A 26,057-nucleotide genomic window follows, 5' to 3' on the forward strand; every position below is an offset into this window, starting at 1 on the left:
GCGATATAATTAACAATCGATATATCACAACAATAGATATTTATCGATACTATTGAAAAAAACACGATACTATCGAAAATAAATTATTATAAAGTTTAAGGAAGTGATCAAGTGAAAAAATATTGTGAGTGATAAGTAATATTTAAGAACTGTTAAATACATATTGATTTTATATGAATTTCATTCTGATTGAAGAATTGTAAGCAGCAGTCCTAATGTAATGTGAAACAAAAATAAATTTATTCTTTTTTGATATATACGTAAGTATAAAGGAGATGTATTTAGGAATTGTCATGTAAGAATGTGAACATATCGGAAATAATTTTATTGTTTCTTTTTCATTAAACGCGGAAAATTTACATAAACTTTTCTGTAATCTTGATACGTAGTATGAAAAATTGGCGAAAATATTATGCTGTTGGTTTCATTTTACACTTGCATCCAAAAGGTGCCTTTTAACTAGGTTTTAAAATAAATTGTAGATCTTTACTTTTGCAAACATAGAAAGTATCATAAAATGTTTGACGAAGATTCGTTATTGCATATTATCGCACGCTTAAATCAGCTGCGATGCGCGCGCAATAAATATGGCGCGAAATTAAACTTTTTTCTATATATTCCAGAAGTGTTAATCCAAAGACAATATTGATTCAATGGATTTGCTGTTTCTTGGCTGACATTTCATATCAGCGAAATAGTTCAGTGGACATCCAAAAGTTCTTCGTTCATCCAATAAATAGATAGGTTGAAGTTTGCAAATGAAACGCCTTGCAGGATCTAAAAAGTCACATATATAGATTCTCAAAACAGTATGAATATTACAAATAATTATATAGGGACTGAATTTGATTGCTGGATAATTTAAAGATCTTTTGGTTTATTTTAATTAAGTTTATAAATTTATTAAAACCAATTTAAATTTATCGTTTATTCGTTTATACTTAAAAGCTTTAATTTTCTACAACGATATTTAAATTATAAGAATACATATTAATTATTAATCTTATTTAGAATATAAGAACTGAAGCGATGTCGCAGTATCGATAAATTATTTACTAACAATGTTCTTTTTCGTCAGTAATTAAACTGGTACTGACCTGAAAACAAATCTTGGATTGTCGATCGTTGTCCAATATCATTTAGCGCGATTGCCTATATAAGATGAAACTTATTTTAAGTAATTCTCAATTTCAAAATATTAGACAACAAAAGTATCGCTTTAATTTTATATTAAATTAAAGAGAAAACTTAGAGATGGATGAAAGCCATCGTTTAAATCGTGATTAAAGCATTGCTTTTAATGCAACATGCATTCAAATACATTTTTTTTCACTATACTCATGATTCATGCAATATTGATTGATGCATTTGTATATTCAAATATTTAGCATAATTTCTCCTTAACTAATTTTTTCATTTTATTGTAGCTCAGTATTAATAGTTGAACAGGCTCATTCATGCAATTAAATATTTTCCTTGGATACTTCCATTTTATTAAAGCTGATTTATTTTATCATTTATCTATTATAATTATAACACTTATTTTGTCAATTATTGTAAATAAAGACTGTAAGAAAATCATTTTTCTTGGCATACTATGGAGCATTTTAACCTCCATTTTAATTTCATTTTTAATGTGAACGTAATTGAATATATTTAGAACACAATATAAATGATGGGAAAGAACAATTTGTTTGCAAATACAGTAGCGTCTCCTTTAACGTCTGCAGTATAGGACCATATCTGATTGATTATTTGTAACTTTTCAGAATTCAATTGAGGGAAGGAAGGTAAAACAAGTATGAGTGGTATACCGACATTCGATACGAACCTACGTATCAATGACAAATCAATATCGACAGGACTCTGTGAGCTGGGTTTCAAGAAGTGGTGGGGATAGCTACAGACGCTAAAGTGGGGAGAGACCCAGGCAGTTGCGAATTGTACTGCAAGTCGTACAAAATCATGCAGCGATATTCCCAAATTAATGAGCTGGAAATGCAGGGAATTAAACAGGTAATTGACCGCGTTAAGTGGCTATTTTGTGTCCAATGTAATTCACGTTAGTATTTGAAACATATTTATACACGACCCACAAAGGTTCGTTTTATATTAGCTAGTCGTGCCATCTTAATGTCTGAACGCAAATTACATTTTTGCAGAACCAGAAGCTGACGAGCGGTCGGAAGAACAGATGATGCAAGAAGCTTTACGATTACACTGGTACCTCTAGACTTCATTCTGCGTTTTCGTGTCATCGTGTTCAAGATCGACGTTTAACGAGTCAATGCTCTCCTCAACACTTATCCTAGAGGAATTATCCGGCTGAAAGTATGATATATCTTTGATTATATTCGTTGCATTTCAAGTTCTTGAATTTCTCGATATTTTTTTATTCGTGTTTCATGACATGATTCTCTAACTTGGAGGGAAAATGACGTTTCGTTTATAGAGCGTGTTTTGTAGGTTTTCAAGGAGTGAGATGCCACAATGTTTCAGAATTAATTTCTTTAAGGATGTTTTATTCGTTGTTCGCATAACATAATCAATATTGCATATTTATATATGTATATATAAAAAAAGAAAGTGTGAGGAACATACATACAAAGCTAACAGAGACAAATAACAAATGTGTGATAATGAGTATGAATAACACTGATGTGTCACGTCGCAGCCAAGTATTAACGAATATATCTGAACGCACTCAGTTTATGATAAAATCGTATCTGTCCTTGAACTGCATAATTAATCTTGAGCTCGATAGAATTGAACGAAGTTTAATTATTAACTTAAGTATATAAAAATATAAAAATTTGTTTATAAAACTCCCTTTCCGTTTCGTTAATTTAACTTAATTCCATGCGTATTTGAGATCGTTGAAAAATCGGTTTCGCTAGCTCGTTCGATAACAGGCCTTTGTATTTCAAGGACAGAGACCTATCTATTCAAGAAATAACTTCTCGATGTTTTCCTTACCGACTTCGCTAAATCTTTATCGTTAGTACGCTCTGCTTCTGACAGATGTCTCTCCTTCTCGTCTGGGTTCTGTTCTTTGGGATCGTCCTCCTCTTCTTCCTCGTCTTCTTCTCCGGCTTCTTCCTCTTCGCATTCCTCCAGTTCTGGTTCCTCCTGTAGATCTTCCATCGACTGCAATGGAATGTTTCGTTGCGTTGATAGACATTCCGAGCTCTATCTTCTGTTATTTTAATACTGGCAATATGAAATACTGGCAAAAATTTGGAAATGTGCAATCATAAATGCTCAACTGGAATACTTGAAATTGCATATATCACTGAAGTAAACTACATATAAATCATTTAAAAATATGTATCTCTTAAAGTTACATATTTTCTCTGATACGAAACTAAAGTTAATAAAATCAATTTATCAACGAAAGATATTAATTCGATTACTATATAACTTTTAAAAAAATGTTTCTCGTTAAAAAGCGTTCTTAGAATCTGATAGCATTAAAGAAATGTCACAATTGATCATTATTTTATTTCTAATCGGATTTTTATTTATTTCAATATGTTTTAAAATATTTCAAAGCGAGCCTGCAAAGTAGACGCAATTGCTGACAGAGTATATTTAATTAAATCAATAGCTATACTTCTTTCGATGTACTATCAAGTATTATGGTCTTTTATCCAAAAATCCACTTGGCAAGCTGCTTAGAGCTTAATACGTAATTTTTATAAAAAAAAGAAAAAATCTTTACGAATGGATTCGCTTTCGGAGGTTTAGTGGTGATGCCTGTATTTACCCCTAGGAGCTCCTTCTTCTCTGGTTCTTCATCTGCTGTAATATATAATTTCAAGTACATCATTTCGAATTATCGACAACTTAAGAAATATCGTAATATAATAATCAGTGAAAATTACGCGATTATCCACTTATATCCAATTCATGTATGCTCTTTATCCTTAATTCCGTCAGATTGTCAGGGGTTTCATTTTCAACCAGTTCTAATCCATACAATCAACAAGATTATTTATTTTTATTCCAATTCAACCAGACGGTTTAAGAATATTACCATTGCTTTCAAGATATTATAATTTACGACCAATCTAACGTTTCGAAATTAACAGGAAAACACCGAGAACTTGCTTCGAGTGAAGATAAAGCGAAATTATCATCAGTGCGTTCCATAACCTACCTTTAATATGAACCCTTTTATCATTAACTAAGTCTTTCGACTCCGCGTTGGCCAGCGGCTTGTACTCCTTGGCAGTCGGCTTCACGTGAGTGCCATTTGGTCTTTTTTCTTCTTCGGTCACTGTCATGAAGCCCACTGTCTTCACGTTACCACCCAATTGGTCCGTGTACTGCTGCGACTGCCATCTTTGCGCGCCAGGGGCCGACACCGTCGACGCTCCGGTGACGCTACCGGCGCGTCTGCGTCGTCGATCTTTTCTCGCGCTGCGCCAAACCTCGTAGATACAGCCGATCACCGCTGTCACGAACACACAGCACAGCGCGATGAAGATGTAAGTACCAGCACCTTGTTCCTCCTGCGTCGCGTCGGAGTATTGCGACTTGTACAGTATCTTCTCTGGCGGGTCCTCCACCCAGGCTCTGTCTCGACCCTTCGACAGAAAGTACTTTACCTTTTAGGTATACACCTCTCTCTTCATTTCGAATTCGACGAGCCTCGCGAGACCACGTACCTCAGTTTTTTAGAAACTTGCAAGTTTCTTTGAAGTTTAGGTAGTTTTGTGGTTAACAGAATGTAAGATGTAGTTTTGTGCGAGCGATACGATAGGTTTTGGGGCATGCCGAAGTTGAGTTTGTTGTTCCATAGCAGCGTTGCGATAGAGTTTATAGAATGGATGACCGAGGAAGTTTATTTTAACGAGTCTATTGTGTCGGGGTCTATTATCGTATACTATGTCCATACTATTACTATATGTTGCTTTACTGCGTATACGTAACCTACCAAGGTATAATAGCTGAGGTTTAATGTGACAAAGTACACCGTACTGTACCTAGTCTTTCAGTATATATCGCACCGATGCCTAATATTTAAGTCCTTTGTCAAAGTTTAACCCTTTGCACTCGAGAGACGACCCTCAGTCAGCATTTCATAAAATTTGGAAAATCGATATTCATTAATATATCAAATTTAATGTAATGTAACAGTGTGCGAAGCATCGAAGTCAAATAATTCTACAATTCTATTATACAATTCTCTATTTACTGCTCAAAAAAGTATCGTCAGTTTTTTAAGTAGAGAATCTTTGAATTTCTACTCTTCTCTAGCGAAAAAATCGTCGAGTGCAAAGGGTTAATATATCGGAGCTTAAAACCTCTTCGCCAACAATATCGTGCGAGAGTCGTGATAAGGCATCGGGCTAAACACGAGTATCACGGGCGAGAGACGTGGTGCGTAGACGCTTACATAGCTTCCAATGTAAACATCACGGTTCGTGCTAACGTCGATGTCTTTCTGTTTCAGTTTCGTGTTATTCTTCGCCGCGTTCGGACGACATGGCTCGACGTGTGACCGACCTTGCTGTTGACTACGGCACGCGCCATTGGAACTTGGAACAATGGTATGTACTTGAAATCAACCGTGTGAAAATTCTCTCATAGAATATCTCGTGGATTTGAAAATTTCTATCGAAATTTGCGTTACCGAGGCCTCCAGTACCCGATATATAACATTCCAAGGCTTCCTGTATATCGGAATCTAACACATCACAGTTTACCGAGATCTATCGTATTAGGATTCCCTCGCAGAGCATTGTACAGACATAATTATACAACCATAATTCTGAAGAAAAAATAGGGAATAATATAATAAACGGTTTCTTACCACGCTATCGTTTCTGGGTGGATCGAGGCCACGTGGCTGCGCGTGAAAGACTGCGCACTGGGCGCTCCTGACACCGGCAAGTATAGTCGCCCTTACGGTTTCGCTGCCCTGTTTCGTAAAGAGCATATATTCCTCGAGTGGCTTCATGCCAGGTCCCCCGTTGATCGATACCACGACGTCTACAAGAAGAGGGTATCCGTCATTTCGTAATCGCAATGTGGCTGATGTTCGTTTTGTCTAACATAAGAAAGACAGTATTCTATTAGAACCACGGCCCGACCCTGTCACTGCCGACGAATTCGTTTCGTTTTTCGACAGACTTTTCAAACGGGTGATTTAACGTGGCACTCACTGCTCAGACAGCCGGTGTATCCCTTGTACGCGCTGAATCGGGAATCTGTCGTGTTCAGGCCACCAAGCTGGATCTCTGTCACGCCTGGACTGTCGTCCTCGTCGTCTCCCAGGTTCAGCACTGGGATCGGCAACAGTTGCACCGGCTCGCGATCGATCTGCAACCGGAAAAGGGGCTGTCAATCTTTCTTCGGGCTATCGTGTTATTATGCAGTCTATCCTGACGTTTGGTCGACGTCTCGTGCTAGAGTATCACGAGTTATTCGAGTTTAGTATGCTCATCGAATCTTTCTCCATTCTTTTGCATTTCATTCGACGCGTTTTAAACGATCGATAGAGAAATTGGTGGAAATTGGAAAATCTTTTGCCAGTATTTATTTGAATTTAATGTAGTTGAATAAATATGTAAATATGGATTGGTGAAGATCATTATAGAAGTGTTAGGCGCATGATAACATACCAAAAGTGTGGCGGTATTATTATCCCGAACATAGTATACACTGTGTCGAGCTGCGTTCAAAAAGTTTCTGTCGTTCAAGCGTACCCCGTACGCAGAGCCCTCTCTATCTTCCTCGAAGATCAGTTGACCCTCTGACGTCAGAGCGACCAGCAAGTAGTAGTTTCTTCTGAAAAAAAGAGCCTTCGAAAGACATCCAAGATTCGAGAAAGAATCGTGGAGACTGAACGAAACATATTCCCTAGGAAGAAGTAGAGATCGTGGTGAAATTTCAGAAAACTTACTTGTTCTCTGTCTGCAAGAGCAGAAGTGCCGTGGTACGTTGTCGAAGCTCGTTGGTTGAAAATGCTAGTTGAACCTTCACTTGGTTCACTTCGCCAACCAGATCGAACTCTCGCTGTAGGACACTTTCTCCGCTGAAGTCTGCTCCCTTTTCTAACAGAAAACGCGAATTCTGTATTAACGACTGCGAAAAATCTAAAAATCCTATAAGTTACGAATATTTCATTTTTATATCGAATTGTAGATTCTTCGCGAGTATTCGAATTCAAAATTTGAAATTTGAGAAATCCCAAGATTATATCAGCAAAATTAGAAAGTAATTCAGCGATATATAGGTCTTTACGGTAGTAAAGTTTATTGTAGATACGAGCCGTGGTGGCGCTAGTGAGTTAAATAGGAAATCTTAAGGCTGTCATACGCAACAAAAAGAAATCGATTATATAAATTACTATTGTTTTAATATTATAAGTTGCGCATATAATATTTTTGTGACACATCAATGTTAAATTATTTTTTAATTTTACTCATATAATCAAGTTCCTCTTGCTATGTACATTATTGACGCAATGTACCCTATATGTATAGTATATATTACAGTCAAATAATTCTATTTAAATTATCCTTCATATTTCAGGACATATTTGATGCATCTATCTAGTTGCCTGAAGTCTCGTCGTTCACTCAGCCCAAGTGACTCAAACGATAAGTATCTCATAGGGGTTAATTCGAGGCAAACGTTTCTTACCGTCAGCGCAATATTCTCCAAAATACGATGTCAGTTCGCAGTTGCACGAAGACTCCTGTCTGCCGAAATCCTCCGTGCAGATACCCAGGTTCTTGCAAGGCATAGCGTCGCATTTCATCTGACAATTAGGCAGCACTCCTTTGCTACCCTCGTGATTAGCTTCGTTGGCGAGGCTAGGTAGATCCACCAGGTATTCTCCGATCATCAGTCCACGAAGGCAGCCCACGTAGCCCTTGATCTGCATGTCTTCCTTGCCTACTCTCAGCAGGCCATCCGGATCGAAGCCTCCTAGATTCACCTATGTAAGATTGCTGATCATTGCGTACATTCCATTCAATTCGAAAGCCTGATATCTCACCTGGAAGTAGTTGGTAGGTGGCGCCGGTGGTCTCTGAGGCGCCAGTACCTCCTTTTCCGGATTTATCCACGGTTTGTTCGAGTACGTGTCCAGCAACACCGGGGTTGCGTTCAGGGTAGAGTTGTACTCGTTCACGTGGAGCGTTGTCGATTTCTCCTTTCGAATTATCGCGATTTGGACGGAGATCCCCGTGTTCACTCCTGACGGATTCAATGTGCTTGTTTAATCTTTCCTCTAATTTCGAATCCTCGAAATAGCACGCAATGAAGAAAGTTTCGCTTAAATACCTGGATACTCCACAGTGATGTTCTTGATCTCATTGCCAGCGTTGAACAGGTACACTATGCTGGTGCCATTGGATACGTAGAGGTGAGCGAAGTTGTTCAAGTGATCATTCGCATAGAGGATCAACGAGTGAGTGTCATAGGTTCTCAGGTTGATCAGGATATTTTGTAACATTATACCCTTCAGTAGCAACTTTTCTTCGTCCTCGTCGTCCGTACCAAAGTAGTTCTTGTTGAGAAAGGCACCTTGGGAAGTGAAGGTCAGGGCCTTGTTGTTTATGTCTAGACGATGGAATGATTATTAAGAGAATTAGAGTAGAATCGATGATAATTGGACGTCTGTGAAAGTAGTTGCAGAAGCTTACTCTCCTCGCAGTAGGTGCCAAGGTGAGCCCATCTGTTCTCGCAGACGCATTCGAAGTTGCTCCACAGTTCTACGCACTTGGCACCGTTCTGGCACTTGTTCGGCTGGCACGAGGGCTTGCAGTCTTTTATGATCTCGGACAGGTGGACTGACATGTAGCTGTGAATGTCCAGGATTTCTCCATTCACGACCAGACCGCGGAAACAGCCGATCAGGCCTTGGCGAACCGAAGAGGTCCTTAAGTGTTCCCTGAGAGATGATTGTTATTTCTAGCGTTGTTTTCGACATGTCATTCTTGAATCTGGACTTAAGCGAGTGAACAGGAAGCGTGAAAGGACGGTTAAGTAGACGATAACTAACTCGAGGGACCGAATATTCTCATACTTTTGGTTTTAAATCTCTTAACTCTTTCTAACATTAAAATCATTAAAAAGAGAAAAGAATTGAAATTAACGATTAAGAAAATTATTTGTAAGCGTAAGAAAGGATGGTACTCGTAAAGTACTCACGCAGTGGCGCCACCTATGAACATAGAACCCTCGAAAGGTCCAAACTCTTCTTCAGGCAGGAGATCGACCATTTGGAAATCGGTGTTGATCATGAACCTGACATGATAATCGTTGTAGTCGATCCAGATCTTCTGCCACTCTCCATTGTTCAATTTCCTCCTACTCTTCACCTCAAGCTCCCTTATGGTGCCGGTATTCAGGGTGAAGTTAAACGTCAATCGGTATTCCGAGGTTAAAGCAACCATGAAGGATGGATAATTGCTTCTGATAGGTGGCTGGTACAGAAGAATAGCCTTCTCCCCAGTTGTTCGAAAACTGAAAGCTATATCACCTTTCCTCCATCCTGGCACTTCGATGTACGATTGAGAAGTGGTGAACGTGACCACGTACTTCTGCGTATCTAAAAATTAAATTTATTTATTTTTAAGGAAAAATTGATTTACAAAGGATCGATGGAGATATTAAAACTTACTAGTTTCGACACATTCCAGGGGGCCCAAAGTGACACGACCCTGAGCATCCTCTTCGAGATCCCTCTGCTGCAAGAACACCATACCTGTGATGCCGAGAGAGTCCGGTGTTTCGTAGTACCCCTCGTCGGACAGCCATTTTCCAGCATTTCCGGCGGAAACGTCGCAGTTGCAACTGAGGTTCGGATCAACACACGTCCTGTTCACTGGAACACAACATCGACCCTTTATTTCGACGTTCAGTACGTGGTAAGTCACAAAAGTATTCACAATCCTTTAATTTCTGACTTGTTATTAATTACAAACGATTGTTATTTATTTACAATATAGTTTGTAGTTTATTATCCATAATTTAATAATTGATCTTCAAATTGAAATTCCAATTCTTTAATTCTAATAATTTCAGTAAGTCGTTGAAAGCAAAATTCGTCACACAAATTTCTTTAAGTAAATTCTTTTCTTATCTCTAAAAATTAACTATAATTAGGTATATTGATTTATGAGATATTCTAGATAATTAATTGTTATTTATCTTCGTTTAATACTCACTTCCACAAGGACAGGACCCCCTGTTCACGTTCCCAATGTAGTCCACGGTGGTTCCCTTGGAGCTAAGGAACCAGGTGGCGCTGTGCAACTCCAATGGCGCCTTGTAGCAGTCGTACTTAACATACTGGCTGCAGTACAACGAGTGTGAGATCAATTCCTGAAGCATCTCAGCGGTGAATTGTCTGTACTTGATGTTAAACGAGAAGTCGGACTCGGCGATAGATCGGACGTCGATTTGCGAGGGTAAATTGTGTTCCACGATGGTTTTCGTCGAGTCTTCGATGGACTGGAACTCGCATTTCACAAGAGCCGGAGGGAATCTTCCGTTTCCGTCGATGTCGATTTTGTAAACGTCATCCTGGGTGTATCCCAACAAAGCTAATTCCTCGCAGGTCTTTCTGTATTGAGCTGGAATTTCACATCGCTTTGTGCCATTTGCCACTGTCCTTCATACTTATATTTTCTCATTTTACACGTGTTTCGTGTATTTTAATTACATCGATATTCCATAAAAATTCTTTTTAAAGGGCTGAACTCGTACTCCACAAGTACTTTCGATAACCCCAATAATTCTCCAAATTTTTATTCATCAAAACTGACAATTCTTACTTATGTGACCAACGTCAGTATGTGAAAAGTAGTAAAGATCAATTATGTTTAATTGTAATGTAATGGAGTATTATTATAGTATTCTTGCAATAATTCCAATAATTTTCCAAATTTGTATTCATCAAAACTGACAAACTACTTATGTGATCAATGTCAGTATATCAAAAGTAGTAAAGATCAATTATAGTTAATTGTAATGTAATGGAGTATTATTATAGTCCTCTTGTAATAATTTTAATAATTTTCCAAATTTTGATTTATCGAATCTGATAATTCTTACTTATGTTATTATACAATTGGTATATCAAACTAAGGATCTATTGTTTAAGATCTATTATCAATTATGTTCATTATAGTTTGTATTAAATTTTCAAAGGGGTAGTGGAGTATTATCATGGTCGATTTGCAGTAATTGGAATAGTTTCCTAAATTTTCACTCACCAAAGTGACAATTCTTGCCTATGTAACCGGTGTCAGTGCAGTCACAGGTAATTCTGTCCTCCTTCACCGAGCATTTCCCTCCATGCTCGCAAGTGTTCGGTCTAGTACAAGGATCGACGAATTGGCAATTATCCAAGGCTACCTCTCCAATGACTCTCTTGGTATTGACCACGTATCTGGGTTCTATTCTCTCGTCGTTCACCCGTATCTCACGCATACAACCGACCAGCCCTGACGCAGAGAGCAACCTGTCATCATTTACCATCCGGGTCACGTAGGTTCGCGAAACTTACCCGCGTTGCTTTTCCCACTTCCGATGATAACTTTGTCACCTAGCTCGAACGTCATGGAGAACAGCTTGCTCTGTTTGTTCCGATAATCCACCAGAACGCTCAGCTCTCCCCTAGTGTAATTCAATTCGACCGCGTGCCACGAGGTGTTGTAAGGCGGGAATTTCACGACGGCGGATACGGTGACGTTCTCCGTTAGCACGGGGATTAGTTGGAAGCGAATTTCGTCGTTTACTAATTGAAGCTGGTACCATTTGCAAATTAGCATTTAGAAATTTACAGTTATTCCGTTAATTTAGCGTCGATACGACTCTTACGATATTTCTTCGAATTTTATTTTTGATTTTATAGCGAAAGGTTTAGTTGGATGCGAATTTTTCTTGTTCATCGGATGAAGCTGGTAAATATCATTTGGCAAAATTAGAATTTAGAATTTTCTGAATTTACGAGTGATTCGATATTTCTCGAATTTTATTTTAATTTATTTTTCATCTCGTGCAAAAGATTTCGGTTATTCCAGTTTATAGGATCGTAAGATCGTTATCTTTAATAAACCTCCAATTTCTCCGATAGCTTTCGGAACAAAGGTTCAGTGGAATAATAGATTCCATTTCCCTTTATCCTTAAATAAGGCCTCTTTAACGTACCTCCCAGTATCCAAGACTACGATTGCTTTTCACGTCCCCCGACGCGACCACAGCCACAGGCTTCGAACTTTTGAAGTCGAAGTTCAATTTAAGAGAGTCGGTCCGCGCTATTGGCCACCAAATGTGGCTGTCCGCGAACGGATACGTTATTGGAATCACATCAACATCCGCCTCGTAGTACTCCGGCTCCAGCACGCCGATATAATGCACCATGGGGTTGGAACGTTTCAACTCATAAATAATGGACTTGTCGTTGAAGAAAACGTATTTCAGCGAGCCTGAAACCGTTTCAATGGAATCTCCATCGATCTCGAGAATCGAGTTTCACGTTTAACGCGTTGAATGCACTTTAGGCGAGACTGTACTCGCCAGTGGCGCCACTGGCGTTAGCGGCCGCCGACGATACTAAGATTAGTGATGGCGTCCAATTTCAATGAACTTACTCGTAGATTCCTCGATACTTGCCGCATTACGAGGACAAAATTGCGTAAATGCAACGTTTTGCAACTTTACAATTACCAGGCTAGCATTTCATCGATCAATTCAGTTCATTGAAATTAGAATTCTTACATTAGTTATTAAAACAGAAGTCATCTAGACTTTGTCCTCTACTATAAAGTATATTCCTCTACAGTATATTAACATAATGATTCCACAATTTTAATAATTTTATAGTATTTTGTGATATATTATAGCATAAAATTAATGGAACTTTTTAATATAATATATCTAGAATTGCATTCAACGCGTTAATGAAGAACATAGCTAATATTCAGATACATAATGTTACCGTATAAATTTGATCACACCTGCAAAATTGTTGTGAGACAGCAGGCCCTTTTTCTTGTGAAGCTCAGGTCCACCGCCGATATAGATCTCAGGATCGATGATCATGTTGTTATTTTCCCCAGGGATCTCGAGAACTTTGATCTCGTCGTCCAGGCTGACGAAGACCAGGGACCCAGTGTGGAATATCGTCAGGTTGTTCCAATGGTTCGAGGTGATGTAATCGCCCAGTACAGTCGAGATCTTCGAGTTGTGCCCGAAATCTAATTCGACGTGCACCGATCCGTTCACTATGGAGGCAGCTATGTAGTGCGGGGTCCCATCGATTTCCCCGGACGCGTAAAACAAGGCTGAGTCGTCCCACTTTGTCTTTGTGAAAGGAAATGGCAGCGTTACGGAATATCAAATTGTGATGGAATATTAGACTAGTGACTACCACTGATTACTAGGTCGTCTCGTCACTTCGTGCCTCGTTTACAAAATTTCCCGTTGGATTCTAGCGATTTTGTTCAATTTACAGAAGGTAGAGGGATTATTCGAAAATTCGGTGAGCGAAATTAAACGAAATGGATCCAAATTGAATGGATTTCACGCGAACGACGTTAGACCGCGAACTTTTATGCGTAAAATTTTGGAAACGGGACGGAAAATTCTATGTGAACGGGTAACGAATGATACATTAAACGTTTCGATAGAGAAGTCTTGTAGGCAGAAGGTGCTCCACAGCATTTGAAGCTACGTATCAAACGCTGATCTAAATATCAGTGCAATAATCGACACGAACTTCTGGGACGACCTAATAATTGATCTATTAAATACCTTGAACGCAAGGCTTATCCTGTTGACAGACGAGTGGACTCTGTCTTTCCAATCGTAAACACGAAAGGAAACGTAGGAAGAACCTCTCAACGTTAAAATAGTGGCCGCTGAAATAATACATATAGATATATTTTCTCTCCTTTTATCATAGCTTAGTGTAATCTTGACTCGACTTTACTGAAATCTCTATGTCACATATGCTATTGCATGTATGTACAACTTCTTTGGAATTTAGAAAATTCGATTTCATTGTCAGAAGGATCATTCAGAAGGACTGTGAGAGAGAAATAATTAACTTTTTTAAGGTCGAAGAATTATGTTTTTACGTACTGTATACGTCGCATCGTTCTCCTTCGTACTTGGTCCCAAAGCAGTCGCAAGTTAAACTATTATAGTGATTCACGCATTGGCTCGAGATGAAACAGAGATTCTCCCGTGTCCTACATCTGAAATTCGTTCGTGGCGCGAATTAAAGGGAAGGTGGATCACGAGAGTGGTTTATTGAAGGAACGTGTTTGAAGGGGTTTGTCTCACTTGTCTATGCAGCCCTCTTTCACGTTTTCGTGCTTCGTGGCAATCAGAGGCTGGATGGGCAACAAATCGCTGGCCGATTTGCCCGAGCTGAGAACCATGTCTCTTATGCAGCCAACAAACGATTCTATTATGTACTTCACGCCGTGCAATCGCTCCTCGGAACTCAGCCCTAACGAAAACCGCGTGATTCATGAGAAAACTAACTTTCGTGTTGCAGAGTTTCATCTGTGATGCAAATCAGCGATAGTGACTATGAATCTGATGCTCGGCGCATTATAACAGCAATGTTTAATTGCTATCATTATTAATTAATAAATAGGGAATTTAAACTGTTAAATTTATTTTTCACGTGCAATTAAATCTTTCAGGAATTTATTTTATTACAAATTAATTCTTTTCATATGGAAAATAAATTTGTGAAAGATTTAATTGCACAAAATTTAGTGTTTTACAATGTGGATCTGTATATAGGGTGTTAAGATTTCCTGTATAAACTGTAATTTATTCGCAAATAATATAGTGAATTTGGAATAATTTTTTTAATTATGCGAACACAAAATTTGAAAAATCTTGGAGCAAAGGATACACAGACTACTTTGAATATTCGATTATTGTATTTAAATGTATTGTTACCCATTTATTCGATAATTCATTTATTCCTAAATGCAAAATTACGTTTCATCCCAAAGTCAGTTAACCCCATTTGTATCGATCAAGTGTCTTCTATTCTCCTCGGTAGATATTTAATTAAGCGTAAATTGCGAATTTCATAACACCCTATACACTTTCGAAATTTATATATACGTACTTTAATCAGAATTTCACGAACGAAGATTTCTTATAATTAGAAAAGCTGGTTACCTCCAATGAGGACGACAGACGCGAGTTCCTCGGATACCCCATAATTGACCACGTGTTCCAAAACTTCGAGCGTGGTCTCCTCCTGCTTGTCGTCCACCCTGGCGATCAATTTCGCACCATGAACGTCGATCCTCACCAGAACGCTGTGCCATTCGTCCCTGTTCAACCCTTCGCCAACCGTGAGGCTGGTTGACCGCTTGCCGAACACGTGCACCACTTTCAGCTGGCCTTTCTCCACTATCACGTACAAGGCATACGGATCCAGACTCTCTGGTCGATCCTTCACGCTGTGGTAGACCAGCAGACCATGGGGTAATTTCGTGCGAAATTTGAAGGATATCTCGCGACACAGTCTGCAAATTCCGAGTATAATTATGATAGTCGACCAAGTTTCCTCTGTTAGCATTGATGGACTTCTGTTCTTTGATACTTGGCTCGACCGTGAGCATATTTCGATCGTGAATTTGAAAATTAACTTTTAGGTTAGGTTAGGTTTGACTCTGAATACTTGGACCATCAGCAATCTTAATGACCTTTTAGAAAACTAAATTTTCTGAAGGATAATCCTTTCGGTGATCTCGAACTTGGAAATTAATTTTTAGGTTAGGTTAGCTTTGAGTCAGTCCGCATAGTTTCAAAACGATCTTTTAGGAAACTAAATTTGCTGAAGGATAATCTTTTCGGTGATCTCGAACTTGGAAATTAATTTTTAGGTTAGGTTAGCTTTGAGTGAGTCTGAGTAGTTTCAAGATAATTTCTTAGGAAATTGAATATTCTGAACGATAACTGTTTCAATGTTGTTAACCTCAAAAATTAATTTGGAAATTAAATATCATATATGTCATATCACCCACGAATTATAAATTTTGTAAATTGGCAAATTAATCTTTCCAATTTGACTTCTCATAAAATAAAATTTTCCAAAGACCAATTACGTCAGTGATGTTACTCGTTCAAAGTTCTAAAATTAATTCTACCCTCCTTTGTCATTATACAAAAAGAAAAGCTAACAGTAAGACAATTCTTGTTGATTTTGTCAAGTGTCGATGAAAAATTCAGAAAGCTACAAGATTCCTCGTGTCTCTGGTGATCTTTTCGCAACGGGACCAAGCCTCGTGTCTACCAGTGCTCGTAAGCACTGACCAGCCTCAGCGCCAGCGGATAGGTACCTTGGTCTCTTAATGGCTAATTAAAATTCTACGAAGCAAAGTTAGGATTACTCACCGAAGTTGAAACGGTTTTATGCCACTGCCGTCCAGTTGGATAAACGTGTTACTTTGCGCGAACATGAACGTCTTCTCGTAGCCAGACTCCATGAAGGTTAGCTCCTGTCAAGCAATTCTGCGAGTGAACTTTCGTCGAGACCTAACCAGCTACCCTAACATCTCTTCCATTGGAATTAGAATAGCCTATTCTAGTCAAATTCCACGGATCTCTAGATGTCACGTTGTATCGGTGGAAAAGCCGAAATCCTGAAAGGGAATTCAGGAAGATCTAGTTTACCTTTCCTCTTTTGTGCTTCGACACAGGCGGTTTCGTTGGCTCGGTGGGTGTAAACGTTGGTCGTGGGGTGACGGCGGTGGTAGAGGGCAGTGTGTTGGTGGTTGCAGTGCTCGTGACAAACACGCTTCCTTTTGTGACCAGGTATGGCGGCAGCGTGTCTAGGGAAGGAGAAAAGATCCGATAAAAATACCACTGTCAATCGTCGACTAGCTACCAATCTCGCGATATCTCTTCCTAATAGGTATGCAATCCGATCACGCGACAAGTGTACAATTGGACTAGAGGCAAGACTATTTCTCATGTTCCTTACGTTCAGGACCACCCACGCAATGGTGGAGACACTCGGCTTCCGAGTTGAAGCGATTCTCATTGCCTAAACAGCCGCCGTAGGCGAAAGGCCTGCACCTGCCCTCGGTCTTGATGAACCTCCACTTGTGGACGTAGTCCTTGCACGGACCTGGCTCTGCCTTCACGAGACACCTGTCAGGAAATGTCCTCCTCGTAGTCGTGAACGAGTCCATCTCGTTGGACAGGTCGATCTCCGAAGAGTCTGTCACGTTGGCTGAAACGATCGCGTACACGTTTGCCCAAACGAGGATCCTGAGGATCCGTTCCTTGTGACTGGTCATTGTTCTTCTCTTGCTGAAAAATGGAGCAACGTTTTTCCTCTGGTATCTCGTGTCTTACTTAGAACACCGTTATTGGGGACTCTTTAGTCTAGCTTGTCAAAATGCACGTTACTACTCTTTAAGAACGAAGAAGACCAGAGTGGTCATCTCAAGAATCTAGCAGCTGAAAGAGATCCCATGAACTCGATGGGAAACGATCTCATCTCGTTTGCAATTCTACGTGAAATTCCCGATTCCCTGACATCGAACTGGATTGCTACTCACACCTGATACTCCATCGCCGCGAAAACTCTACTAGATAGCACGGAACACGTCTCTAAACAGTCATCTCGTCGCTCACCACGTCTCTATTCTCACCGCACCAGTCACTTTCCTCTGGACCTGCCCGAAAGGCGGCCCAGCCGCTCATAATTCACCTCCGAAACCTCGAAAGCTTCGAACTACGTCTCTCTTCGACGAGAATACGTGTGTCACTCCCGGAATTTTCGCCTGTGCCCTCCTCCACCTCGTTGATCCGTGAGTTTCGTGAAACGGGAGTTAAACGGTGACGAGTGGAAGGGATAAAAATGGGGAAAAAAAGGCTGGGTCGGGGTACACGGGCGGATCTCACGTGCTAGGCCGGTCTGTGACAGTTTTCTGCGTCCAAACATTGAGGACGCACGAATCTGCGTACCTTGATGTGCCGTGGTCCAAACGAGATCGCGACTAGCCAGAGGACAGGATGTGACGTCAGAAGGCCCCCGGCAAGCACGACGGCGGCTGCGAGTCAATTGTCTTCTTTCGCACTGACACACCGATAATCCGATCCCACACGAACGACACGCGTGTGCACACGCCGCCACGCACCGTCACGCTCGGTCACGATAAGCGTCTCCTCCTCTTCTTCCTTCGCTACTCCCTCTGCCTTCGCCACCTTCACTCCTCCGGCCTCGACGACCCCTTACGCTGCCACCTTCGTGGGCATCGCTCACGGCTGATGGCCTCAAGATGATTCGTTGTCGCTTTAAGGAACCGACGGAGAAAGCTTTTTCAATCCATTCACCAGCGATATCCGAGTGTTCCTTGCCCCTCGGACCATCGCTTGCGAGCTTTCGGCCAGCGATTTAACGCGACGCGCGATGTCGGACGGGGATCGTTTAACGCGCGAGCTTTTGGAAACTTTTGCTTCTCGAGGAATTGCCAGAGAAGCTTGGGGAGAAGATGCTGATGTTGCAGTCGATGCTTGATCGTTGTGATTGAATTATCATGTAGGAGGTATACAGGGTGTCCTACTTTTTCCCCATCAGTCCATGGTGGTATATTCACCGGTGTGACAGGGATCTCTTTGCATTTGTGAATTTTGAGGAAGCGGCGATTGGGTTATTGTGATTGAATTATTCTGCAAGAGATGTACAGGGTGTCCTAGTTTTTTTTCATCAGACTATGATGGTACGCTGTTCAGTGTAAGTGGGATCTCTTCGTGTCTGTGAATTTTGAGGAAGTGGCGGTTGGTTATTGTGATTTAATCGAAATGCAAGAGATATACAGGGTGTCCCAATTTTTTCTGACCACGAGTTTGCTAGATATGTACGTTGTTGGGCGTAAGATGGATTCGAATTTTGAGGAAGAGACAGAGAAGGAAGATGGTGATGGAGTTGAAGGTTGAACGTTTTGATTGAATTATTATGGAGGTGGTATACAGGGTGTCCTAGTTTTTTCTCATCACAGTTTGGTAGGTACGTTGTTGGGTGTAAGAGGGATTTCTTAATAGTAATAAGGAAGAGGCAATTCATTGTTGTGATTGGATCGTTATGTAGCAGTTATATAGGGTGTACCAAAATTTTTGTTTTCGAACTTTGACGGAACGTCATGTGCATATAAGTAAGTAAGGGAGGTAGGGATAAGAGATGGTGATATTACACTTAATGGTTCGCCGTTGTGATTAAATTGTTATGTAGGACTTATATAAGGTGTCCCAGTTTTTTTTTTTTTTATCCAACTTTGGTATTTTATTCCATGAATAGGAATAAGAGGGATCATGATGTGGAAGATCGTTACAAATTTTTGAATCTCGAGAAACAGGTGGGGAAGTTGCGGAAAGAAGATGGCGATATTGTACGATTGGTCGTTGTGATTAAATTATTATGTAAGAGTTACATAGGGTGTCCCAGTTTCTCTTAGAAATTTCTGATGGGGTAAGAGGAAATTTCTAATCTTGTTTGCGAACGAATTAGCATATCGACGTTATATGTATTATCTGGTTGTTGTAATTAAATTATCGTGTAAGAATTATACCGGGTGTTCTCAATTTTCCAACCAAATTTGACAGGATAAGGAGGGAATTTTTAATCTCGTTTTCAATTGATTTAGGGCGCCGATATTGTGCTTAATGGTTGAACGTTGTAGTTAAGTTCTCATGAAGGAGCTATACAGGGTGTCCCAATTTTTTCCGATTAAACTTTGATCAAATTCCGTGAGTACGATTCAAAAAAATTATAGTGTTAAGGATTTTTTTATTGATTATTCCTTCTGATTAAATTGTCAAGCAGGAGTTATATAGGGTGTCCCAGTTTTTTTCGTCCAAACCTTGGCTGTGTTTTCCATGGGTATAAGCAAGAGTTCTGAGGAACTGTGGTCGTTTTGAGGTTACTATGATACGATGCGAGAAAGGTTGCCAATCAATGTACTAGAAAGCTATTAATATCAGTATTCAATATTTCAAAATGTTCGTTGTTCCTCTCAGTACAAGGCTGACAAGGTTGAGGAATTAAATCCATTACTCTGCGAAGTTCATTTCAATTTTGCTTCATTTCAAGGAACCAATTGACAATTCTTCGTATTAATTTGTCACATGCAATAGATCTTTCCAAGTTCCTCGAGCAACAAAATTTAGTGGCGTGAGAACAATTAATCTCGAAGACCAAGATTCGTGTACTCGTAAAAGTATCGAGAGAAAATTTGATCGAGAAGAAACCAGGACACTCTATACATATCATACAGCACAGTGGTATATCGTATAATAAATTAAACCGTGTCATTTATCGTACACGAATTTTTGTTCATATCAAACCACGTTTCGTTCTATCCACAACATCCGAGTGCTTACAAAACATTCGTCAATTAGCTCCAACTGGAATCAAAATAAAGGGGACAGATTTCGGTTTGGGAAGCTTAAATGGCTTCGCTCTGATCAAATATTAAAATTGGATAAAAGGTTGTTGTAGTCAATTTTAGAATTACAAGTCATAGAAAGCTCCTCGTGTGTCGGTACGAAGGAGCAAGAGAAATGACTCGACTATCATTCGTTACTTACATACATATTCTTCTATTCTATCACCGTGTCAAAGGTTGAAGACAAAGGATTACACATAGCACTTCCACCACCTTCGCTTTCGAACTCCTAAAAATCTCAAAATTTTAAATCCAGCTATTTCATTCTTCCCAAATTTTTGAAAGTCAATTTTCTCTTCCAAACAGTGCATAAAATATTTTAATAAAAATGCAGGAGACTCCCGAAGACTTCCCAAAAACAAACATAGCAGAGAAAAAATATTTTTGTGAAATTCGGTACAAATTTGAAGGGGAAGTTCTAAGAGACAAAAAAATAATTTGAAAGTAAATTTAATAAGGAAAAATGATTTTGTTATTAAATAAATATTTCCTAGAATTTCCCCCCAGAATAATTAAAAAATATATCTAATAGAGAAAGACAAATTTTGCTAAGTTTGTCGTAAATGGAATCTTGAAAGGATTGAACAGTTTGAAAATTCGCGGGAAATAGAATCGATGGTTGATCGTTGTTCATCGTAGTCTCTGTCATTGCAGCTACCACTTCCTATTCTTCCTCCTTTCCCCTATCTGCAATTCCACCATCTCCTGTTGATGCTCCTGTTGCTGCTGCTCTCGCTGCTTGTAGCAACTAGACACTAATTTATTAATACCACTCCGACTGTTACTCTCTCTTACTCATCATGGTTTATTGACTTTCATTGCGATCCCGTCACCACCGACACGTTTTCGCATAACCCCTTTACCCTTTTAACCCCTATCTCTCGTACCTCTATGTTTCATCGATTAATTTCATGCAACTCGGAGAAATCATCGAACGAACTTGTGAAACCCTCGAGACAAATTTCGAAAGTTGTTTGGGAAGATTAATTAACGTGATTTTTTTTTTTGTGTAAAATCCGATGACAGGAATAATTACGAGATTGATGAAGTTATACTTGAACGTTTTAAATAAGAAAATGGATAAAAGATATTTTATAGAGGAATATTTTCTTTTAGACATTATTTGTCGATTTGATAATTAGAGGCTTAGTGTTTTCTTATTTCAGTTTGATAATTATTTAGGGTTATTAGGAAAAATCATTGATCGGATTCGTTTAAAGTATTGGAATAAAATTTAAGGAGGTATCTGTAAAGATTTATTATTCGAATTAAATAAATTTTTCTGGGGTTTTTAAATGGCAAAACATGCTGCGAAAGATAACCACTTTTTATAGGTCTCAGAATGCACTGTGACCCGAGTAAAAGTCATTTTAGAAATAGCTTTCCATTTATAATTTTAAAATAACTTTCTACCATAAATCCATTCGATAAAGTTGAGAATAAATATTCATGAACTCGCCGAGTGTGCACGTCGAAATTACGAATGTAATTTAATTATTATACGAATCTAATCGAATTTTAGTGACATTAATTATCGACTACGATGTAAAATCCGTTCACGTGATAATTTAAAACTAACGAAATAATTTTTCAATTACGTTTCCGAAAGAATAATTTTATAATCCTCGTATAGTGTGACAAAAATGTTCTCAAAATATTCTCCGATGATAAACGAGTCAAAAAATTCGCGTGGTGCTCGTTGTTAAAATAAAAATAAATAAAAATTATTCGAAATTAGAGTGATTGCAATTATTAATTTCTTTTTGCGATATTATTTTTCTTCGAATCGTAGCAGACGCGTTTCTTATTTCGAAATAGGTAGCAAGCTCCTCACGGGGCACTCCTCTTGTTGTCCCCGGAGAATCGATATATCGAGCAAAACCGGCGAGTGGGTCATTGTAGTGGGCAGGTTTTAAAGCGAAGGCTCGACGAAAAAGAAGAAAATTCCTGCTCTCCATTTGCGTAATGAGCAATCAAATTTCCTACCTTTTCTTCCCTCTGGAGCCCGGATTAATTAACGACACGGTAATTAAAACCACGTTCGATGGGAATAAGTGATACTATCCCGGAGTCGATTAAATTTCTTTCCAATTCGATACCATTACATTTTAAAGTAGCATCGTATTTCATACGTCGGAACGAAACGAATCTGACAGGTGAGAAATCAAAATTTCTTCGATCAGCCATTTTGAATCACAGCTTAACCTAATACTTTAAGAATTTTTTAATTCGGTCGAAGAATTATTTAAATTATCCTAATTATTCCTTACCGAATTAAAAATGAGACTGAACAACAAACTATAGCTCATCGAGGCCTTCATGATTGCACCAAAAAAGCGCGAAGCTTCGAACCTAACCTCAAACTTAAAACTAACCTCTAATCATCGCGTCTCTGCAACGAGAAATATACATAATTAAGAAATGTCTCCCTGATTAACGAAATAATAAATTAACAAATGACAAATCAGATCTTGGACACCAATATAAGGATCCAAAGCATAGTATCTCTCAAAAAATTGAAATTGCTTATCCAAAAGAATCCAAAAGTCAACTAATCAATTTCCCACTCGCCCAACTTAAATTTCCTTTACGAAGAGGCAAAGAAAAGAGGGAAAACTCCCTAGGTAAGAGTACCAGGGTTGAGCTAATGTGTCTCGGACGAGGTATCAGGAGACTAGGGTACCACGGTACATCTTACGAGGGTTCCAAGATTAATCCACGACAGCGGATTAGCTCGTGGAACTTCGAATTTCCCATTCTGATTCCTAACATGCATACACATATGCCAGAAAGAAAAGAAAAATAAGAATGGAGGAAGAAAAATAAGAACACCTAATGTAACCGGGTCACGGACTAGCTGTCGTATCTCCATTCTTCCGCTGAAAAGCAATCCATTACTCATAATCCAGCGTTGTCGGGTCCGATTTTAAGACCAGAGACCGGAAATCACGTAGGGCGCTACATCGATCTTATCCTTTGAAGGGAGACGATTCGATTTGCATGGAGGAAGTTTATCTCCATGGAAGCTAGCCTCGGTCGTGCATACCAATATAAAACAGGATGAATTAACCGAAGTCCTAGGATGATTCAACCCTACCTAACTATTGTCCGAGGTCCGTGCACGTTCTTTCCTCTTCGTGTGCGAACATTTTTATCAGGTAGCCGCCCCCGGGGCCCACGGATCCGATCCAACAGGTTGACACAGAGGGAAACGGTGGCTCTGGCGCTTAGTAAGTTAGCGTGATCGTGGTAACTCGTCGTGCACACAATTCTTCCTAATACAGAGAGCGTTTTAGAGGGATCGCGGTTGTTTGTTGGCCACGACGTCGATTCAAAAGTCGGCCTGCTCTGTTAACCGAATTGAATCTCTAAGGACGATCCTCTAATTGGTGCGATTAATAATCGCCGTGCAACGAGGCGCTCGTGCGTCATGCTTTAGAAATGTCCCCCTTCCTTCACTTTATAGATTTTTCTGCATTTTCTCCCTCTTTTTTTGTACTATTATTATTTTTCGCAGAATGACGAATAAATTATTATTCTTCGCGGAATTTTGTTAGGATCGATGGTTAAACAGATTAGTTACATTCTAGCTAACTTCTGTTATTTTTCTTTTTTGTAACATGACCAACGTGGAATTTTGGTAAGGTTGATATTTAGGAAGACGAATTTTTGGAACGAATTTTATTTTTGTCATTTTCCCGAGTTTTTCCCTCTTCCTGGAATAATAGGGGGATTTTCTTGAGATAGATACGTGTTTGGAAATTTTATTTTTGGGAAGTCCTATTATCTTTTTTTCCTTTTTAGGATAATAGATTCGCAATTTTGTTAAGGTTATTTAGAAAGACGAATTTTTGGATCGAATTTTATTTTTGTTATTTTTCCGAATTTTTCCCCCTTCGTGGAATAGTAGAGGAATTTTGTTGAGATCGATACCTAGTTGGAAATTTTATTTTTGGGAAATCTTATTCTCTTCATTTTTCTGTTTTTTTTTTCTTTTTTGGAGTAATAAATTCGGAATTTTGTTAAGAGGATTAGATATTCTCGTGTTTCCGATTTAGTTAAAAGTATACCATCTCGATCTCCGAAATAAAATTCGTACCTCTCCCTATCAACGTTTGATTAAACGAATATTTACGGAATTTCGAGTGTCGAATGTTTTGGTCTCTGCTAAGCCTGGCGTGGCAAGAGCAACAACGTAGTTCCACGTTGGGAGAGAGGAAAATTTAATTTAAGTCAACGATTTCCGTTATTTTCTGCGCAAACGGATGTCACTTCCGCGAATTACGATTTAGAAACTGGCCAGTAATTTCTACGAATATTTCATGTGGAATTACTTACACGTTGCGAACATAGTCATGAAATGGTCACGAAGAATCGAGGAACTTGCAAACGGGCACACTGATCATCGTTCACTTCGTATTCGAACGGATATTTCCCGGATAATTCACGATGGTACGAGGAGTTTTTCTTTTACGAGAACCGAGTTCGCGAGGCTGAGAGACGAGAAGAGGAAATTTTTCAAACGATATTTCGCTCTGCGGTCCGTCGAAGTGCGCGTCGCGACGGAATCGCGCTTACGACTGACACATTAACTCATTCTCCAAGCCGCCGTGCTACTACAGGCTTTTCCTCCACCCACGCAGCCAACCGCGTATCAATTGAGGGTACTATCACGAGGTCTAGTTCTGTAGAAGGTGTCTCGGAAGTGTCCGTTAACTCGTCAGTTCCTTTGCGAAACTCCCTTCAATTGGCCACCAGAATGTTTGTTGATCGTTGGTCATCGAGATCGTGTCACTCAAATTTCTTTGGTTATTAAAATTACTATCACTCTTCATTTCGTTGAATAATTGGAAAACGTATCTTTTTAAATATTAAAGCTTGTTTTTAAAATATAGACAGGTTTGCTTGGGAGTCGATAAAATTGAATTTAGGATACCAAAATGGTAATATTTTGCAATTAATTTGTTGCTTTTGTTAATTTTATTGTGGGTGGGAAAGTAGTGGGAGTGGGTTTTGTTAAAAGGTTTTGTTAAATTACCTTCAATTGGCCACCAGAATGTTTCTTGAACGTTTCGTGACACAAATTATCATTTCTTTTTAGTTATTTAAATTATTTATTGCTTATTTCACTGAATAATAGGAAGACATTTTGTTTTAACATTAAAATTTCTTTTTCCAATACTGAGAGGTCTTGTTGAGGATCAATAAAATTGAATGATACCAAAATGGTAATATATGGAATTAATTTCTTGCTCTTGTTAATTTTTATTATGGGTGGAAAAATAGTCCTCAGTTTGAAAAATTCTACGGGTCAGTAAAATTGAATGGCACAAAAATGGGAGCTATTTTAGAATAAATTTTTATCGTAGATGGTGAGAAGGAAGTTGGAAAGAGATTTGTCAGTTCCTGAAACATTGAGAATTTTCTTTTGAGAGTCGATAAAATTAAATGGCACGAAAATGGTAAATATTTCGGAATTAATTTTTATTTTAGATAGGTAGGTAGGAAGGGACGAAGAGAAAGACAAAGTTGGAGCATTATTAGGTTGTTGAATAAATTTTTATAGTAGAATGGTACCAATTAGTAAGAGCGATGAAGATC

At 39.0% G+C, this 26,057-nt stretch overlaps 1 protein-coding gene and 1 long non-coding RNA gene across 9 annotated transcripts; one reads left to right on the plus strand and one right to left on the minus strand.

The window, feature by feature from the left end:
• Nucleotides 1-403: 403 nt before the first annotated feature.
• On the minus strand, nucleotides 404-25,077 carry axo (axotactin). Of its 8 annotated transcripts, none has more exons than XM_017904815.1 (28): nucleotides 24,795-25,077; nucleotides 16,988-17,319; nucleotides 16,678-16,835; nucleotides 16,399-16,502; nucleotides 15,175-15,527; nucleotides 14,314-14,482; nucleotides 14,110-14,225; nucleotides 13,780-13,886; nucleotides 12,984-13,329; nucleotides 12,175-12,452; nucleotides 11,531-11,771; nucleotides 11,238-11,468; nucleotides 10,188-10,595; nucleotides 9,641-9,844; nucleotides 9,169-9,568; nucleotides 8,661-8,908; nucleotides 8,299-8,577; nucleotides 8,012-8,211; nucleotides 7,654-7,951; nucleotides 6,911-7,061; nucleotides 6,630-6,792; nucleotides 6,171-6,327; nucleotides 5,819-5,997; nucleotides 4,160-4,589; nucleotides 3,722-3,801; nucleotides 2,977-3,147; nucleotides 1,098-1,152; nucleotides 404-777 (listed from the first exon to the last, which is right to left on the minus strand). In XM_017904815.1, the coding sequence occupies exons 2-28, from the start codon at nucleotides 17,304-17,306 to the stop codon at nucleotides 629-631; spliced, it is 5,994 nt and encodes a 1,997-aa protein (XP_017760304.1). In that variant the 5' UTR covers nucleotides 17,307-17,319; nucleotides 24,795-25,077; the 3' UTR covers nucleotides 404-628. The 8 variants fall into 8 exon arrangements, with proteins under 8 accessions (XP_017760304.1, XP_017760305.1, XP_017760306.1 ...); XM_017904816.1 differs by having other exon boundaries at nucleotides 3,722-3,798; nucleotides 6,630-6,795; XM_017904817.1 differs by having other exon boundaries at nucleotides 3,767-3,801; nucleotides 6,630-6,795.
• On the plus strand, nucleotides 2,253-9,737 carry LOC108550906 (uncharacterized). Its single transcript, XR_001890451.1, has 3 exons — nucleotides 2,253-2,331; nucleotides 5,459-5,555; nucleotides 9,660-9,737. It is a non-coding gene; the product is annotated as an uncharacterized LOC108550906 (long non-coding RNA).
• Nucleotides 25,078-26,057: the final 980 nt, after the last annotated feature.

This window comes from Eufriesea mexicana, unplaced genomic scaffold (genome assembly GCF_001483705.2).
Source record: "Eufriesea mexicana isolate 0111107269 unplaced genomic scaffold, ASM148370v2 scaffold3377, whole genome shotgun sequence".
NCBI lineage: Eukaryota > Metazoa > Arthropoda > Insecta > Hymenoptera > Apidae > Eufriesea > Eufriesea mexicana.

Excerpts from the sequence above, each read along its gene's own strand:
- axo (XM_017904813.1), bottom strand. The coding sequence starts at position 17,306 with ATGACCAGTCACAAGGAACGGATCCTCAGGATCCTCGTTTGGGCAAAC. Across the intron at positions 9,569-9,640 it reads CCTGGAATGTGTCGAAACTA|ATACGCAGAAGTACGTGGTC; the intron begins GTAAGTTTTAAT and ends TTTAATTTTTAG. Across the intron at positions 3,148-3,721 it reads CTCCGAAAGCGAATCCATTC|TCGATGGAAGATCTACAGGA; the intron begins GTAAAGATTTTT and ends ATTCCATTGCAG.